Source organism: Lucilia cuprina, chromosome 4 (assembly GCF_022045245.1).
Source record: "Lucilia cuprina isolate Lc7/37 chromosome 4, ASM2204524v1, whole genome shotgun sequence".
NCBI classification, from domain to species: domain Eukaryota; kingdom Metazoa; phylum Arthropoda; class Insecta; order Diptera; family Calliphoridae; genus Lucilia; species Lucilia cuprina.
In genome coordinates, this window is record NC_060952.1 from 46924745 (window position 1) to 46944730 (window position 19986).

General features: G+C 27.3%; 1 protein-coding gene across 1 annotated transcript in view; it reads right to left on the bottom strand.

Moving 5' to 3' along the window:
• Positions 1-253: 253 nt before the first annotated feature.
• Positions 254-19986, bottom strand: part of LOC111679991 — a 36952-nt gene continuing 17219 nt past the window's right edge. The window contains exons 3-7 of the mRNA XM_023441596.2: positions 16445-16492; positions 13561-13683; positions 3173-3397; positions 2942-3092; positions 254-2876 (exon numbers count right to left, since the gene is read on the bottom strand). Of these exons, the coding sequence (XP_023297364.2) occupies positions 2708-2876; positions 2942-3092; positions 3173-3397; positions 13561-13683; positions 16445-16492 (716 nt within the window). The 3' untranslated portion in view covers positions 254-2707. The remainder of the gene's footprint in view (positions 2877-2941; positions 3093-3172; positions 3398-13560; positions 13684-16444; positions 16493-19986) is intronic.

Here is a 19986-nt window from a genome sequence, read left to right on the forward strand (position 1 = left end):
ATTGAAAAAATTACGACATACTACGATACAACCATACAACACCGATTGTGAATTGGACAAATGTTTTTTTTTAATTTTCATGAAAAATCTGGATTTTAATCAAAATTTTTAGAGAGTTCCTAATAATTGTGTGTATGTATATATGTATGTATGTACGAAAATGTGTCTTTCAAAAACATTCGCGTTATTTACATTAATGTTTCTTTTATATAAATCGAATGGAATGAAATATTTTTTTTATTTTCTTCTTTGCTATTTATTTTTTATAATATATACTCATTACTACTCGATTATGTAAGTGATTTTTTTCAATCGCAGTTAAACAAAAATTTTGTCCAAACTCTACAAAACATTCACTGGTTTACTAACTACGAATACACTATTTTGAGACATTAGTCTTTAGGAAAATTTCAAAAAAAAAAAAACATAACGAAGTAATAATTACCCCAAAAGTGTGTATGTACTTGAATAAAAAGTTTTTTTGAAATAATATCAAAACTTAATCTTCAAATTTCAGTTTAACCAAAACATAACCAACCTTACTATCTAAATATTTAACCAACATTATTTTTAATTTATCTCACAACATACATACATATATACATATGACTTCAGATAAATACATACGTACATATGTATGTATATTGAGATATCATTCTTAACACGATATTCGACTGATTTGAGGATATTGACAGGACGATGTTAAATACAAATATAATTTCTATTTACTACTACGGATGAATGACAGTATCTCATTTTGCATTTCCGCTTGGAATGAAATGCAAGTGAGTCTTTTTGCAAAAAAATTTTGAATCGCATACACTTTTGCAATTATGATTCGTATAATGATTATGAAGTTGATGTTAATGCCTACAAAGGACAATGGTTAAACAAGTACAATGACATATAGATATGTATATAAAAAATTAAAAAAAAAACAATTTAAGTTACTTTCACATTATTAAGATAACGAAATATTTATAGGTAATTCCCACATATATGTTTGTCCAATTCACAATCGATGTCGTATCGTTATAGCATTGTATGTCATAAAATTTTCTCAAATAAATTTTTTTGAAACAAAAACAAATCAATAATCAAAAAATACGACATATTACGATTCAACTGTACAACATCGACAGTAAATTGGACAATTGTTTTTCTCTCGTTCAGTTATTTTAACAATATGAAGTTATCTTTAGGTTAAAATGAAAGAATTCAATTCATTAACATAGAACAGAAAATGATGCATATCAACATAAAATAACACAATGTTCGTATATGATCATTTTTTAAATTAAAGGAAAAAAAGAATAAAAAAGATTTTTTTTTAATTAATTAAAAAAATATTTTAATAACACCGTCACAGTTCTTTGTTTTCTAAATATCTTCCTTCTCCTCTCCCCTATTTAATTACAATTTCACTCTGCAATTTGAACGTAATGTGTTTAAGAATAGTAAACTCCGTCAAATATCGATTGTTTTTTATAAATGCATCTATTGTTAAAAATATCAAAATGGTGTTTTTAATCAAATAACTGGTGTTCAATTCTGGACCGAATAACTCTTTCATATCGGTTTTTGATAGGACACACGTAGAATTCAAAAGTTTCGATTTCTATTTTGTTTTGAATGGTACAATCAAAACAGCATAATTAAAAACACAATTAACGCGAAGCGTTCTTTTACATATGTAAATGGTGTTATAGTGGTAAAAAAGTGATACGCAATTTAAGAAAAATATATAAAGTTGATATCTGGCCAGCAGAGTATCAATACTTAAATATACATAACTACAATATACACATTTGTACATACAAACACAAATACACTCAAAGATACACATATGTACATAATTTGGATACTCTGAAAATATTTTGAATCTCTTTTTTAAATATGGAATTTAAGTGTAACGTCAACATATTCTTTATCGTCGTTTTGTAAGTGCAAATATTAAATAGAACCAATTGATTTTAGCAGAAAAATTAGTAGAATTGTACTTAATATATAAATTAATTTAATTTTTTAATTTTTTTCCTCTTTAAATTTATTTTGTTACTTGGATCACAGGATTTCCATTTTAAACAGTTTAACCGTTTTCTTGCAGAAAAGTCTAAAACTAAATAATTAATTTATTTAGTAATCAATTAATTATTTATTATTGTTTGTATAGCCTATTCGTACTCGTATATCTGTTTGTTTATCGTTGATGTAAAGTTGAAACACAAAAAGAAAACACTTCATATAAATTATAATTGCAGTCCTTGAGTTGATTTTTTTTTAAATGTTGTTATTCATGTTCTTTTTTCTCCCTTTTTGTGAATTCTTGAAATCACATGGCCATTTTGTTATTTCTCGAAATCGACCCATTTTCCAGCAGAAGACATTTGATCAATTTGACTAGGGTGGTTTGTAGTTTAAGCTTTAGAAGCTTACACTGATGTATTGGATACTTATGACCAATAAAAATTGTAGACGACCATTTCTTTTTACGAGCTTTAGTTTCGATGGTTGTGGTACTGTGACAGAGACCATTATCGTCATCTCTTTTCACTCGTTGTCGCGATTGCAATTTTGCTTTTTTGATTATTTCTATCATTACTGCCGATTTACTATTGGAGATCACTGCTTGACGGTTTTTACTATCCGTTCTTGCCGTTGATTCCAATAATACAGATTTTTCACCGTTTGTCAGCTGCAATGCCTGTCACCGTTGAGGTTTGAAAAGCACCTCCAACCAGCAGGGGCAGAGTGTGATGTCGGGACGTTTGTAATAACAGCCCCAACCTTTGCCAAAACTGATGCGCATACTGAATTTGTCGATTGGTCCGGTTTGTACGCCTGGTAATTGGCCAGGATGTTCCAAGTTTTGAGCCCTTAAATAAATAAAAATATTTGCATAAATTTAAAATGATATAAATGTTTAAGCTATGCATCATACCTGTACTTGTCAAAGGCTCTCAGACAGTCTCCTGGTTCAACTCGACAAACTCTGTACCAACTTTCGGTCAAGGTAGGAGAGTACACAAATATAGGTACAGTCGAACGATTATACAGCCACACACCATCAGATTCTTGGCTAAGTGTTACACCTGCAGAAACATAAAATATAAGAATACAAATGTATATTGAATTGATTTCAGAACTTATGATAACAATCGTAAATATGTACCTAGGCCAATTTTTTGTCTTGTGTATTGCACATCGTCGGGCGAAGGTGTTGTACGTTTTTCAATTAATTCCTTAAGACACATGCCATCTTTATGGTCACCAGTTGATGTATATGGTTTATCGGAAAATATGTTTATAGTCGGTGTATCAGCTGGAAATCGTTCACCCACCCGCTGTGCCATTTCCCAATATGCAACTTCACACCAATTTGGAGAACATCGGCGATCTATAAATTAAAATAATATAAAAGAAATTATTGATTTTATAAACTAAATAAAAAATATAAACAGATTTGGATATTTTTTTTTTCAAATCTGAACTAAAGACAAAATGTATCTCTAATGTTAAATTAAGTATAGCGCTACGTAACTAGCAAATTTACAGAATACTTTTGCTGTCACGACATTATTCTTATACTCTTGAGTTTATCTCGATATATGTACTATATTTTTAATTTTTAAAATTGGATCATGAGCTATAAATGAAATTAAAAATCATGTTCATTATAAAAAAAACCGAAAACAAATTGAAACATTTAATATGTATGTAGTAAATTTATAATTATTGAACTCAAATTATTACACGCAAGGACTTGAAACAGCTGATCATTTATATTTGACACTGCTTATACTTATAATAGTTGTTAATGGATCTAATTTCTTTAGGTATTAAAAGATGTGAAAGATAATTCAGAAAAATTACTGAATGAATAAGTAGTGTAAGAGTATCGAAAATGTAGTATGTACCAAAGTACAAAAGCATCAAGTTGTCCATCTATGGTAGAAACATATTTAAGATTCAGAACAGCCGAATAAACAGAAATATTCTTAATTTGTTTTCATTTTTCAAATGGCAATAATTTTGGCGCCATCATGTTACGTAAACACTGAAATAAAATCGCAAAACAAGTGCTGCAAAAAAATAATAATAATGTTTTCAATTAATTCATGTATGGATGTACATACATATGTATGTATGTTTGAACGTGTACATATACAAACATGTGTCTGAGAATTAAAATGTTAAATAAAGAGACACTGAGAGAATAAAAATTTAATTTCAGAAAAATTCAATTCGGTTATGTTAGTGTTGCTCTCCCTTAAAATGAGAATATTAGATATGAATGTTTAGAAACAATTTACAACTTCTTCCAATTTCATATTGAATTCAAATCTTTAAAATACTGTTGAATTTTCTATAGAAAATCAACACTGGTTATTTACATTTTCAAACATTTTACAACATCAATCCAAATTTAAAGATAGTTAATATAAAGATATTTATTGAGTAGAAATTTATAAAAATATATTTTTTTTAAAGGTTTTACGAAATTATGAATTTACACAATTTTGTTTCTCATGCCTAAATTGTTTCTTTTTTATTCAAAATTCAATTTGATTGAATGTCGCGTAATAATATTCCTTTTTAAAAAAAGTATAAATGTGTTTGCATTTAATATAGTATATGTACATATAAGTATATACATATGTGTATAGAACTTTTAGAATGGATCACCATAACTTTTCAATCAGTCGGCTTAAATATGGATGTGAGTATAGGGCGGGATAGGGGAGTGAATGTCTTAACCGCAAATTGTTCTTCTAATATTAAGTCAATACAAAAAAATAATAATAAATAAAACCTGTACAACCGGTCAGTCAATCATTGATTTTGTTTGTTTTTGCTTCTACTAGACATTATACAGCAAACAACGAAAAAACTTCACCACACATATCGACGAATGGATTAAATCTTATCACGGGAAAAATAATAAAATTTTTGTTACGAGTATTTCTGGTCCGCAAAATGACTGATTTACAACGTTGGCAGTAAAATATCTAACAATCGTATGAACTTACAATATATTAATAGTATGATTTGTATTTGCATTTTTAATTTAAAAATTAATTCCACTATCAATTGTAATTAATATGACTATTAATTTGCCGTAATATTTTCCGTTTACATGAGATTATTCAAAAGGCTTTTTTTAATTTCTTTAAAATGTTGATATTAATGTCTTTCATTATTATTTGCAAATTTCTTTATAACAATATTCATGTATTCAGAACTAATTTTTGAGTTTTAGCAGTCTTCAAGTGAATGAGCGATATTCACACTTTTGTACTTCATGTGCAATAATTTTTTTGGTGTTGGGTGTATAAATCTGATTTTTGTTTAATATTTCGTTCATATTCGCGTTGTTTTTATGTATGTTTGTATACATGTTTATATATGTAGTTGTATTGAATAATAGAGAACGAAGGAAAGAAAAATAGAATAGTGAAAAAATATAATAGTAATACAATAACAAAAAATAACCTAAGTAGTTTAAGATTTATTGTTATCTTTGAAAATGCCGAATGTTTTAATGTTAATTTTTAATGGGATGAATTAAAAATGTGGACATAAAATTTAAACATTTCGTTTTGTTTTAATGTGCAAAATTTAACTTTGAAATAGTGTGTGTGTATGTTTGCTGTGTGTGGTTTTTTAGAATATAATCTCATTTCTTATATGAATAATGAGTGTGTTTTCATATGTAAAAACGCATTATGTTTTTTAGTTGATGTTCTTCCAATTGTTTCGAATTCAGTAAAACTTTTACACATTCGTAGACAACACCATGTTAATGTAAATGTAATTGTTTGTTGTTGTCTAAATTACAATGTGATGAAGTGGTCAAAAGACTACAACAAAATTATAACAACAACCGCAACAACAGCAATAATAATTATTAATGCGACAACATCGAGGAGATACACAGATAAAAAACATTCTAAATTTAACGATGATGTAGCTCAGCCAGCCATCACTATCGGTCGGTCGTTGTTCACGTCTCTGAACATTCTGTAGAGACTCGTAGTGAGTCAAAAAAAAAAAGAAAGAAAATATTTTTTTGTATCTTGAATTATTCCTCTCCTCTTGTCTCTATAAAGTAAAATTATACATTTGTATATTTTCATTTATTTCTTTTTACTTATTTTTTTTGGAATTGTGGAAAATTTCAAAGTGTTTCCATTATTAATGAATTTTTCAACTTTAAATTAGAAAATTATTAGTTAAAATTTTATTTTTACGTCCTATAGCACTATAGTGTGATTGTGTTGATGCACAAAATTATTGCTCTCACGGGTATCTTAAAGTATTTTAATCGACTTAGAATTTATTTTAGTGTCGATTAAGAATCTAGGGTATGTACTTCAAAAAATAGAGATGGGAACATTGACCTCCCCCTCCTGTAAATGTTTTTTGGGATATAAATATAAGGTTTAGTGCCGCAATGGCTGTACAGTTCACAAGGGATAATGTGAGTTTTATAATTAAATTAATATTTTATTTATACATAATGTATGTACGTGTGTAAGTGCAATTAATGTTCCAACAGCATTAAATATCTCAATCCAAACGAGAAAATATTAAAATATTTTGGAAAATTTTCGAATTAAACTGCATACGTTCATATGTTTTATATCTAATATGTATCTATATTTACTTAAATTCAGACTGCAAGTCCAATGCTCCAATTAAAAGCTTTTTAAAATTGTAATTAAAAAATTAATTTTTTTTTTTTTGAAAATATTAATTAAATTTTGGTATAAGATTTTTTCTTATATTAAGGAGAATCCTGTACTTTCATTTTCAAAACATTGTAATCTACAAAAAATGTAGATTAAATGTTTAAAGGAAAAACATGAAATTTCTCTATTTTTTAATTTTGTTTTGCTACAATTGAGAGCAACCAATAAATTAGGAACGCGTGGTGTTTTTATAGTCATTATAATAGTGTATGTGTATATTAGGGCAATATCCATTCCATATTAAGTATAAACAAAAAAATTATTAATATTCCGAGTATTAAACACGTTTCATAAGCAAATGAATTTAAATATAACAGATTTACTATAAACAATATTTAACAAATAACTAAAGGTAGAATTTGTTTAAAAAAGGCGAAATTATTACAATGAACAAAAATGTTTGAATAAATTAATATTTCATAAATTTTACCATATTTACCATATTTATTCAAAATTCCTTTTTTTCAATTTATGTAAATTAATTTTTTCAAGAATATTTTGCAATTTCGTATATATTACGAAAGAATTTCGTGGTGCGAAACAACGAACGATTCGTACAATGTACGACATTTTTCGTATATATTAGGCATGGATTTTTTTCAGTGTAGGTTTATATTTAAAGAAAATGGCGTTCGAACTTAGCTGTTTTATTACAATCTTTTTTCGGTTAATCGATTTTATCCTTTCCCATACCAAACGTCTCAGGAATAATAAATTTTTCTTAAATAAGGTGAGGAAAAAGGTAAAAGATTGATTAAAGACACTAAAGTGAATAATGATTTGTTTTTACCTCAGATGACCTAAAACATTCATATGTATTTGTTTGTTAAGGACCCCCCTAATGACTATTATGTAGCTGTTGTGGTTTTGGTTCACTATTTGTTTGAAATTATTGCGTTTATTTTCTATTAATCCATTTCCAAATAAAAATACTCTTTTTATTTTCTTTCGTTAAATAGAATTTGAGGAAAAAATTGTATTAACACGACCCAATTAAGCCGGTTAGACTTGCCAATTTGATTCTATGCATTATCAGAAACAACACTCGCAAAAATACTACATACGTACATTTGTATGTATGTGTGCACATATAAAAACAATAATAATAACATTAGGCGCCATATTAGTTAGCGACGGAACTTGTGTCGCCACAACTAAAAAGCAGCCATAGTCATTAGCAGTTTCATCATTATTTCATTTTTCAATCATCATCATACTTAATGCAAATAACTCACGATATTTGAATGTGTGTATAAAATAATAATAAAAAATAAATAAAAAAGAATACAAAAGGAAAAAATGCAATTGGAACTTCAACACAATGCACATATATGTACAAACATATTGAGACACCGGGTGGGTACAAAACACACAATAAATATATACTTTTACTCGCACTTTAACGCTAAAAAGGCGAGTCAAGACAATACCCAACGGTTCTTTCTGATTTTGCAAAGAACTAGTAATAACAAATGATAAATTAAATAAATTTGAAAGAACAATAAAAAAATCTACTCTGCAAACTATTTCGAAACACTAAAGTGATTACATAGTAAATTACCTGTAATAAGTTAAGTAATCAGAAAATATATAAACAGGACCATCACCAGTCAATTGTTATAACTTCAAATAATTTGTAATGAAATATTGACCTTGACCTTCATTTTAACTAAATTGGTCACAAACTTAGATTAAATGCCTGAATAATTTCTGGAATCATTTTCGTACTTAGTACTGATTAAAACTGTTTATTAGATATTCCACCACAGAAAAAATTCAGAAAAGTAATAACAATTTTCGCTTAAGTTTTTTTAATGTCTAGTTTCTAGATTAAATTGAGATTGTTAAGAGTTAAGGCCAATCAGGTGGTCCGAAGTTGTTGGAAATAACTGTAATTTTTGTTGTTGTAACATATTGGCTGCGACTGGATGTTCTTTCCTAGGAAAAAACTTCCGGTTGATACAGCTGAGTTGACAATCTTTTTACGATTGAGAATCGGGTCGTTTCGGAGCGGAGATCGTGGGAACGTAATTTTTGGTTGCAATGACTGACAATGATATTCTACATTTAAACATACATTACTAGGTATGCGTAAAAGGTAAATGAATAAATAAATCGCATTCTGTGTTGGCAATTTTGTCCCTAAATCAAAACAATAAAAATTTGGATAAGTACATACTTATATATAGAACTTGTTTGCCATCGACGTGTTAAAATGTTTAATTCAGCTTTCCATCTTAATGACAATTATTGCGAAAGAAATAACATCTGTAGAAACTTAAAAAGAATGGGTTTTTAGTTTCAATATAATGGGTTTTTAATTTCTTATCAATGATTCGGAATTTATTTTTTGTTCATTCTTATATCGACTAAATAAACTAAATCAAGTAAATAAAATAAATCACCAACACAGCAAAATGCTAAAAATATCAAATGCTGTAATATACAATACTATTTATACACAGTGAGACATTTTGGCAATGACATAAAATTAATACAAAGTTTAAACTTATTTATAGATCTATATTATCCTAAGGATTCTGATGCTTCTATAACGTCTATTCCCGGGATTGTTATTGAAGTATGCCAACTCTTTTTTGCATACTGTTATTTAATTCCTTAAAAATTATAGTTAGATATTTTTATTCATCACAACCAAAAGCTTTTCTAGATAATGTACATCTGGAATTCTCATTAATATGTTATAAAAAGTATGTATTCCACAGAAATTTGATTAGGTAAAAGAATTTAAAGAGGTAATAAGAAACATGCCCGAATAAAATAAAATTAGAGGAATTTTAACAAGTTTGCACTACATAGAATTTCTATCTAAAAATAACTCGTCAGCTTATTATTTGGTTTGCCATTTTAAGTAAGAGTAATAGAAAGTTCAGTAAATATTTTAAATTGACTGGACTGGCGTCAATTTATAAATATTATATAAATATTTGTATTGTTTATATGATGTTCAGTGGTTTATATTCTTAATTGTACAATGACATACACACACACAAAATGCAATAACAACAAAAACATAAAATATTTCAAGACTGTGGCGCACCTTAAAATAGCAAAAAAAATAATAAAAATCAAAAATAAAAATTAAAATACTTATCACTTTAGATTCAACTGTCGTCATTCCGAAACAACAAAGTATTTTTTACTGGACATTATTTTTTTATTTTTATTAAATTTCATGAATTGTAACTTTGGTCATGCGAATACTTTTGCACATTTTATTCAGAACGGGAAGAAGCGTCGGCATTATAAAACTTTATTTGAAATCATGAATAAAGCCAGTATTTAACACATCAAATAATAAAATTAATAAGAAAAATAAATAAATAAATAATAATTTAATCTTTGCTTTGATTTTCTTTTAAAATTATAAAATAATTGTTTATAAATTATTTTATTCAAATATTCTCTTATTAATTCGTTTCTACTTTTTTATTTTATTTTGCGAGTTTAGCCACTAGTTTAGTTATCAAAATGTCTGGCGCCAGTTTAATTTAAACAAATTATTTGCAAAAACAAAAATATATTTATTCATTATTTAACAAACACTCATACACATACACACATAAATACAAACTAATAAATAAACAATATAAAAAAGCACTTAGGCGTCAAAAAATCACTATAATTTACAACAACAAAAATATTCAAAATAAATTAATTTTATTCATTTTTTATTTCTTATTTAGAAATAAGTTTTTCTTACATAGAATTAAAAAAAATGAAATAAAAAGGGATTTCATAGTCTAATTAATAATGATTTATCAAAGGTTTATAGAATACATTTTGTATGAAAACTTTCCCTTAATAAATCTTAAATAAATTGTAATAAGTAATAATTCCTTTCAGTCGATGCGTATTATTGTACTGACCAGGAGAACAGAAGAAAAAAATATTTTTTTTAAGTCCCAATTTCATAACAGCGATTCTGATAGAGGGAAAATAGATTAAAAATGTTTACAGTTTACAAAACATTATTTTTATTGGGTTTAAGGAGCATCTTTGGCTTATGATTAAGGAATTTTTGAGATGCATTTCAAAAAATAATTTTCTCCTACTTACTACATGGATACGCATCGTTTGAAAGTAGGCCGCTGACTTAGTACAAAATCGACTTAAGATTTTACAAAAGCCAGCATATACATATATTATTTTTTGGTAACAACTAAAATTTAGTAAAATAATAAAATCTAATCATATTTATAAAGAGAATATTCGAATAATATACAGATTGAAATTCTAGCTGTATTCCTAGGTACTTAAATGTAAACAAAGTCAAATATGATAATCGTGAAAAATCTCTATTTTTAAAACGTGATCAAACCATTGAGATCATCCATCGTCCAAACGAAAAAAAACTAAATAAAATAATGATAAGAATACATAGAGACCGAGTAAAATAAAGAAATATATACAGTTAAACTAAACACACAGCACCCATGGGTAAAATTTAAAATCTTGATGAAATGTTTAAAGGAAGGTTTAAAGAAACCGCCTGTCGAAACAGATAATTAAGAAAATACGTATTCTCAGTAGAAACAATTCAGATTTAAAAAAAAAAATATATTGTGACCTCAGATAAGTATTTTATTATCTTATACATATCATATGTATGTATAGCAGCAAAATACTATAACAATATAATTTTGTCATTAGTACTTTTGTTAAATAACATGTTCTATTTGTATATTTTTATTTACAAGATCAGTTCAGAATATTGCAAATAAAAATAAAAAATTATGCAGACATAGCTCTTAAGCATTAAACGCATTAGTTGAATATTTTCTAATTTAACAAACATTGAGTAAGTAATTATGAAACATTTATTTAAGTATTAACGCCGCACACCTCGAAATTCCAAAAACTAAAATAAATAACCGAATATACAGACTACATACAGAAAAAAAACATGCCAAAGAGGGCCATACATTTTTTATTGTACTTAATATTTGGTTGAAATAAATAAAAAGAAAAATTAAATAAAAACATACAAAAACAAAAATACGAGAATAAAAAAATCGCGCACTCACAATCGCTGAAAAGTTAAAATATCATCAATATATTGTAGAAAGTGACGACTTGACGCGGCAACCTGGCGCCTAAGAAAACATGACTACTAGCCCCCAAGTATCCCCTTTGAAACCCCGCCATCAGAGTTTATTGTGTGGGGCTGACGCCGACAAATTCGTAAGATAAACGACGACAACATTGAATAAATAAACAAACAAGTGAGCCGAAACTCATTGCTGCCGTCGCGGCTCTCAGAGTTTTACACACACATATACAAAAATTTTATTCCAAGTAGGCACACAGATACTTGTAATGTTGTTCTTGCTAGTTGAGTTTTATTTTCATGTTTTGTTCTCTCTGCCTTTTAAATTGTATCGATGTGTGAAGATGAATGGGAATGTGCAGATACTAGAGAGCATTAGAGTTACAATTTCTCTGTTTTTGTTTTTCTGGATATCTGAAGTAAAAAGTGCAACTAGTTACTACTTAGATTGATTAATATTTGTAATGTTTTAAATGTTACCTTTGTGAGATCAAAATTCTAGAGAAATATTTGAAAATTTCTATAACAAATTTCCAAAATATCCAATAAAAATTAGACGTCGTCTTGAGATCGCTAAGCGACATATATACATATATGGGGCCAAATGTTACAAATACTTATTGTGATTCCTACGACTTCAGATGTTAATATTTCTGTTGACAATAAAATTTCCTAAATTTTTGTTGAAGACTTTTTCTACCTATCAGTTCAAATATTATTTTTTTAAATTCGGCAGTATGTTTGAATTATATTAAAAAATAAAATGTCATAAAACATTAAACATTGTTCTAATCATTTTTATTTATGTCGGTCTTGCAGTAAATAAGCGATATGTATGTACCTACGTATGTATATATAAGCATCATAGTTTGTATATGAAGCCAGTCTTACTTCCACTCTCATTCCATTTATTCCATAAATAAATTCAAGATTCTTGCAAACAAGAAAACAAATTTAGTTTGTGCATGAAAAAAATTAAATAAAATAAAATTGAATAAAAATCAACAACATTAATGTTATATTAGTTATTACTAAAAGTACTTGTATAAATATTTCAAACTGATTAAAAGCCAAGTCAAGTACTTTGTACTGTTTGTTAATGATGTTGATGTCAAACACACAAGCCAATGAATTGCAACAATGTTTGTTGTTGTGCGCATAGTTATTTCATTTTTAAATAGGGACAATATTTCCAACAGCAACTATAATATCCATATAACATCTATCCATCCATCAATAATAAGAAAACAACGACAAATCTTAATCTTGACATTCTTTTAACAAACAAACAACAGCTTTTGGTTCATTTGTATGCGGCGCTTTAGCTGTAATACTACAACAAAAATAGCAACTACTTGTTCTTGACAGACACAACAGAACGACAAGCAGCAAAAACCGAATTTGCAGAAAGAGAAACCGATACAGATCAATTAGACAAGCAGCTGAATTGATTTGAAACACTGAATTGATTTTTATTCTATTCACGAAATCTAAATACATTCCAAAGAAGAGAGACAACAGAAACAACAACAATATCGTTGTTGTGCCTACAAAAAGTTCTACGGGAATTTTTTAAATTTAATTTAGCTTGACTTTGATTCTGGCTCTCAATCGAACAGTTGGTACTAGAAAATCAGAATGTGGATATGCAATTATATCAATCATGATATTTAAAAGAATATCAAATGACAAATTTTAAAAAGATTTGGATATTAAAAATATGTTTGTTGAAATTACCTTCGCCGTCAGTGGTTACTGATTCGGAAACTCGTACACGTAGATCGGAATAGTTTTGTCGAATGTTTTCTGGGTCTGTGCCTCCGAACGAGGATGAGTTTATTAAATTTTGTGAATTTTCGCCTAAAAGAAAAAAAATAGTTCAGATTATGTTTATTGTTTAGAATATGTTTATTATGTGTTGAAATTAGTTTACAAAATGAGCGGTTTATAAAAGTATTCAATGCAAATGTTCGTACTCTGATGAATGTTCCAGATTTATATTTTATTTTTCCAAAATTTTAGGACTTTAAAAATTTCAGACATACATATATGCATATATACATACATACGTATATACATACATACGTAAATACATACATACCTACATACATACATACATACATACATACATACATACATACATACATACATACATACGTATATACATACATACCTACATACATACATACATACATACATACATACAAGTAAGATTGTATAGTTAGACATTTTGGACTATATGATACCCTACACCAGTTAGTATGTTAAAAAAGTAGATAATTTTTAAAAATAAAGCATTTAATGTGTTTTTTAACCGTATTGTGGAATATTTTTACGTATTATTGTAAGGCTCTTAGGGGAGTAAGGCTCTTGGGGGAGTAAGGGTAAATATGGGTCTATCCTTACAAATTTTGGTAGAAAAATTAAAGTCTACTTCAAAGTTATCATTTTATTAGAAATTATAAGTGAATTTAGACCTTCAAGACATTTTCTAAAGGGGAGTTTGTATGGGGGCTAGGGTCAAATGAGGCCCGATCACTATTAAAAATCTGTAGTAGTATCCTTTATTGCTCTATAAAATTAAGTTTTTTGTTGACATTGTTGAACATTTAATGTAATAACGAACCTAAAGGACCGAATCGGGGGTCCTTGAACTAAGAAAAGAGTATGTGCTAAATCAACTAAGAAAGTGATTCTGACCCGATTCGTTGGTGGGTCTAGGATTAATATTTTTGGGTGTTACAAACACTATAGTGGTATAGGGTGAAAAAGCTTTCGATATTTACTTTAAACTAAATTTTTTAATACCACCTCATTGGCGTGCCAAAAATATTTCGATCTAATCAAAGCACTACAATACGTTTGTCTGCGATCAATTTTGTAACAATTTGTAATTTTTGTCTTCAAAATGTTCAAAATGTGCTATTACTATCTGAAAACATTCGATATGGCAGCAAACAATAACATATTATTTCCAGAAATGGTAACGTTGAATTTAGTCAAAATTGGAAAAGTTGAAAATATTCAACATCTGTAAACTAACAATATATTGTATTCTGATCCGGCCTTCAAATACACAAGACCAAAGTGAAAACGATCGTTTTCTCAAACACAGTGACAAGCAAATCTAAACATTTATTATATTTTTTTTAATACCAAGCATTAATTGGATTTTCCATCCCTGGTTGTATGTGAAGGACGTGCAATGTACAGTGAAAAAATCCAAGTTTACACAACATTGTATATTTTTCGCAGCAAAAAAAGTACACAATTGAGTGTGTTTGCTTTTTATTTAATTTGTTTTTTTTTTGCGAATAATAAATGCGGCGCCACCAAATTTATACACATTTGTTCCATCGCCACATATATTATTGTATGGATGAAAGAATAAATGAATGTACGTGTTGTGTGAAAAGAATTAGGGCAACAAACAGCACAAATACCAGCAACAACACCAAGCGACGCCGAAACACAAACATAAACAGCAGCTCCCGCCAACACTACCAGCAGCAATCAGGACAAAGTGTGGAGCAGTGCAAAGGTGGGAGTAGACGTCAGTTTTGTTTGTTTGCTTTAGCAAATATCGGCGCCACAATTTTTTTTTCTTCCCAAAATTATAATAATTTTTTTTATTTGATTTAATTATTTTTCTTTTGCAAATATTTTTATGTAAACCGTAATAAGTATACATACACACAAAATTCTTTACACGCTCACCTAAAGGTAATGAATGGGATTTTGTGTATTGCTTTATTATTTAATTTTATTTATTTTTAAATGTTTAAAAATTAATTTTTTATTGTTTTTAAAGTTTTATTTCTTGTTTATGTTAAATTTAAATTATATCTTGACACCTAACTGTAGTACTGCTGACAAATTTGTATGTATTTAATCCTGAAATGTGTACATATACATATTCTACATATATGTCCATATGCATATGTATGTATGTATGTATGTATGTAGAAAAAATGAAAATCATTGTCCTTTAATAAGAAGTCAAAATCAAACAAAATTTTTTTTTCACAATTAATTTTATAGAAATTTTTATCTCAAAGTTTAAATTAACTATTTCCAAGGTTTTATTTACGGTAAAATTTTGTGGATTAAGGAAGTGTCTAGTGAGAAATTTGAATGTTATACATAATTGCTTAGCCTTATAGCAAAATATAAACGAAATACGAAATTCTTCTAAATGAATATTATGTAATATAAGTCCAAATAAGTCTACTAAAAATTACTTCTCGAGCACTACTTCAGAAATAGTGATATTGGAACTTTAATAAAGAACATCCCTCCTATAACATTCATATTTTCTGCAGTAATATAAGTCCAAATAAGTCTACTAAAAATTACTTCTCGAGCACTACTTCAGAAATATAGATATTGAAACTTTAATAAAGAACATCCCTCCTATAACATTCATATTTTCTGCAGTTTTTTTCCAATACTATCAATAAATAATTTCTGACTTTTTCGCTTCTTTGGAAGTTTTTGCTTATTTATTAAGAACTATTTGCAAATGTCTAAAGACATTTTAATTCCAAATAACATGAACTATTGCCTGTAGAAGTCAAATTAAAACTGAGAATCATGGAAGTTTTTGTTTATTTTTAATTACCTTCGATTTGATTCATATTTTGCCTTTGATATGGAGGTGGAGCAGTTTCTGAAAGAAAGAAAAATCGAAATATATTAGATTATCTATTAAAAAATATTGTAAAAGTTTAATTACACTATTAATTTTTAAATGTAAGTTGTTAAATTTTTTCTTAAAATTTTCCTTAAATTTTAAAAAAAAATAATTTAACGTCGCAGATATGCTTTACGTGGGTTGTATACTTAATTTTAGTATTTTTTTAATATCTAACATTCTACAAAAGGGAATTAAACTTCTATTTACTTATTGAACTTTAGAATCTTAAACTAAGTTCTTTTATATTTGTTATCTGATTTAACATAATAAGAAGGATTAACGATGTCTGATAATCCACTTGTAATTGGGTATATATTCTGCTCGTAAATACTAATAGAATACCATATGTAAATATGTATTTTAACAGAAATGTGGTTAGATATGTAAGTATGTATTATTATACCCTTCACTTTCGTGAGAAGGGTATATATAAGTTTGTCATTCCGTTTGTAATTTCTATAATATAATTTTCCGACCCTATAAAGTATATATATTCTTGATCCTTATAGATAGCGGAGTCGATTAAGCCATGTCCGTCTGTCTGTCTGTCTGTTGAAATCAGTTTTTAGAGGACCCCAGATATCGGCGATGTCTGAATCTTCAATAATTCTATTAGACATGCTTTCGAGAAGATCGCTATTTAAAATCAGCAAAATCGGTCGGTAAATAATAGATATGAGCAAAATAATAATAATAATAGATATGAGCAAAAAACCGAGACAACCTCTGAAAATTTCATCAAAAAATTGTTAAAAAAGCAACAAAAACACTAAAAACTCTGTACATAGAAAAAGATGTACACGTGTGTGTGTAGATGTATTTGGTTTTATTCAGTTGTGTATTTTTTTGTATGTTTGGAATTCAAACATACAAAGTATACACAGCAAAAAAATATGATTTGCATTTTTTGTTAAAATAAAATAATTTTCCCTTTTGTTTTGCAAATATATTTTTTGATGAATAGAAAAAAGTATTTAAAACGTTTTCAATTATATGAGAGTAGATTGTGAGTTATTGTACAATAATTTTTATGCGAATAATGTAAGTTTGAAATTTAAAACTAACACAAATTTTTTTCAAGTGCTTTTTAAAACAATTTTTTTACGATAAACAAAAACAAAATCTACGTCTCGTCAATGTTTACCAGCAATGAATCAGAGGTCGAAGTCGACCGGCTTCGAGTCGGAGCTTAGCCGCCGCCGAACTATATTTAGTTGCTTGAGCCGCCGCCGAAACATTCGGCTTAAATCAACTCAAATTTTTTTAATGTTTTTATTAACTAGACTGTAAGATCAATTATGTTTAAAATACACTATGGTGAAGGGTATATAAGATTCGGCACAGCCGAATATAGCACTCTTACTTGTTTTATTATAACTTATTATATTATTTAAGTTAGAAAATTCAAATGAGTATTTTTTATGTAAAAATTTAAATAAAATGTGTGTATATGTATATTTAAATACGAATATAATCATATTCACATATATAAGTACTATGTATTATGTATGTATCTAGAATCTATTATATAAACACACACATACATACACTTTTGGATCATCACATATTTTTTTGTAAATTGTATATTTAGTAATAAATTATATCATTATAGATCAATAACCGAAGACGGACGGCCGATTCAATCAATAGATCAAACAATAAAATAAAACTAATTTAATCAGTAAACATGTGTTTTGCTTTTATTATTTTTTTTAACTCATTCATAGATTTTGTTTTGTATTTCAATTTTATCAAATAGCGAATTAAATGATTGAATATCTATCTCATTCATAAACTTTTCGTCAAAAAGTCTTTTGCTGTTGTTTTTATTTAAATTCGTTTGTTTAAAACAAATAATGTAAACTGGGCTAAAAACACGCGCAAAACTTAAATGAGACATAAACTAAAAATTTATTTTAAAGTTGTTGTTTTTTTGGATGTCAGTGTGTTTGTCACTATCGTATCAAATAAAATATATTTTAATACAAAATTTGAGGAGTTAGACTGTTATATTTTCTGAGATATACTGATTTAATATTTTCTTAATATGAAAGATGCAATGCCCACTATAGCCAATAAACCTATTTTGCATGGGTTCGTATTTGGAATAATAGCACGTCATTAAAATGAGTGCTTATAATCTATGATTTATTTTAAAATGCATTGTTAAAAGTATTATGAATTAATTTTTAATATTTAAATAATTGTTTTTAGTGTGATATTGTTAAAAATTATATAAGTATGATAACACAATAAAACATTTAAAACTTATTTCGACTACTTTAAGATTCATTTAGAGTAAAAATACCCAATATATATATGCATTAAAAATCCGTTAAGCATTCAGCCAACTTTGTATTTTCTACTCTTATTAAACATGATGTTAAAATGGACTTAATATTACTAATTTTAACAAAAATTAAATACAAAAATCTAATAAAATTAGTGTTATTTAAAATATTTATTATATGAAATGCACGTTTCTTTTGAATCCTGAGAGAATAACAAATTATAGTGAATTTCACAATTTCTATAACAGAATTTTACATAAGTGCATTGGGTGCAATTTTTCATGGCTTCACTTATGACAAATTTATAAGAATTTTGGCTTGTATTTAAAATGCATTAACAAGAATAAGTACAAAAGAAATCATGAACATATCCCTTCTTCTTGAACAACTTCAAAATTTTTTTGCTGGGTATCTATTAAACAAAAAGGTTTTGCGTTCTTAATTACTTTATTACGATATTTACTGTTTTTATTTATACTATTTTTTTAATTTTCAATTCTCTGTTAAGAGTAAATAGATTTTTTATGAATTTGTAAACAGCAATACGCGGAACCACTGGAAATATATTTTGTCAATCCATACACCAAATCAAAGTTAAAAAACTCATTCAAATTATTTTGATTTTTTTACTGTTGTTATTGTTCGTCAATATGAACTTTCGTTTTGGTTTGTGTGTGTTTTTATTGAATCTAATATCACACCAAAAGTCATTAACAAAAATCTATACAAAAATGTTAATCCTCTACTAAAAGCTATAAATTCGATTGAAAAAAATTAAACCAAAAATTAAAACTACAACAGAAACGAAAAAGGAGTGGCAAACTACAATACATAAAAAATTAATTGCAACAACAACTCGACGTCATTAAAATCACACAAATAGCAGACACGAAACAAGCGAGATTAATAACGATGAACAAAATATTATGGAGTAAATACCCTGCAGTTTTGAAAGCAGCTTTTAAATGATTACATTTTCGCTACTGAGATAATGTTGTTAGTTACATTCTCATATTATCTTGTAAAGGAACATGTTACATACATACATACATACATACATACATACATACATACATACATGCTTTAAATGCTTTATTATGAAAACTAAATAACATTTTATTTTTGTAATAGGTGTAGGGTATTAAACGGCCTCGCCCGGCTGCAATTTCTGACTTG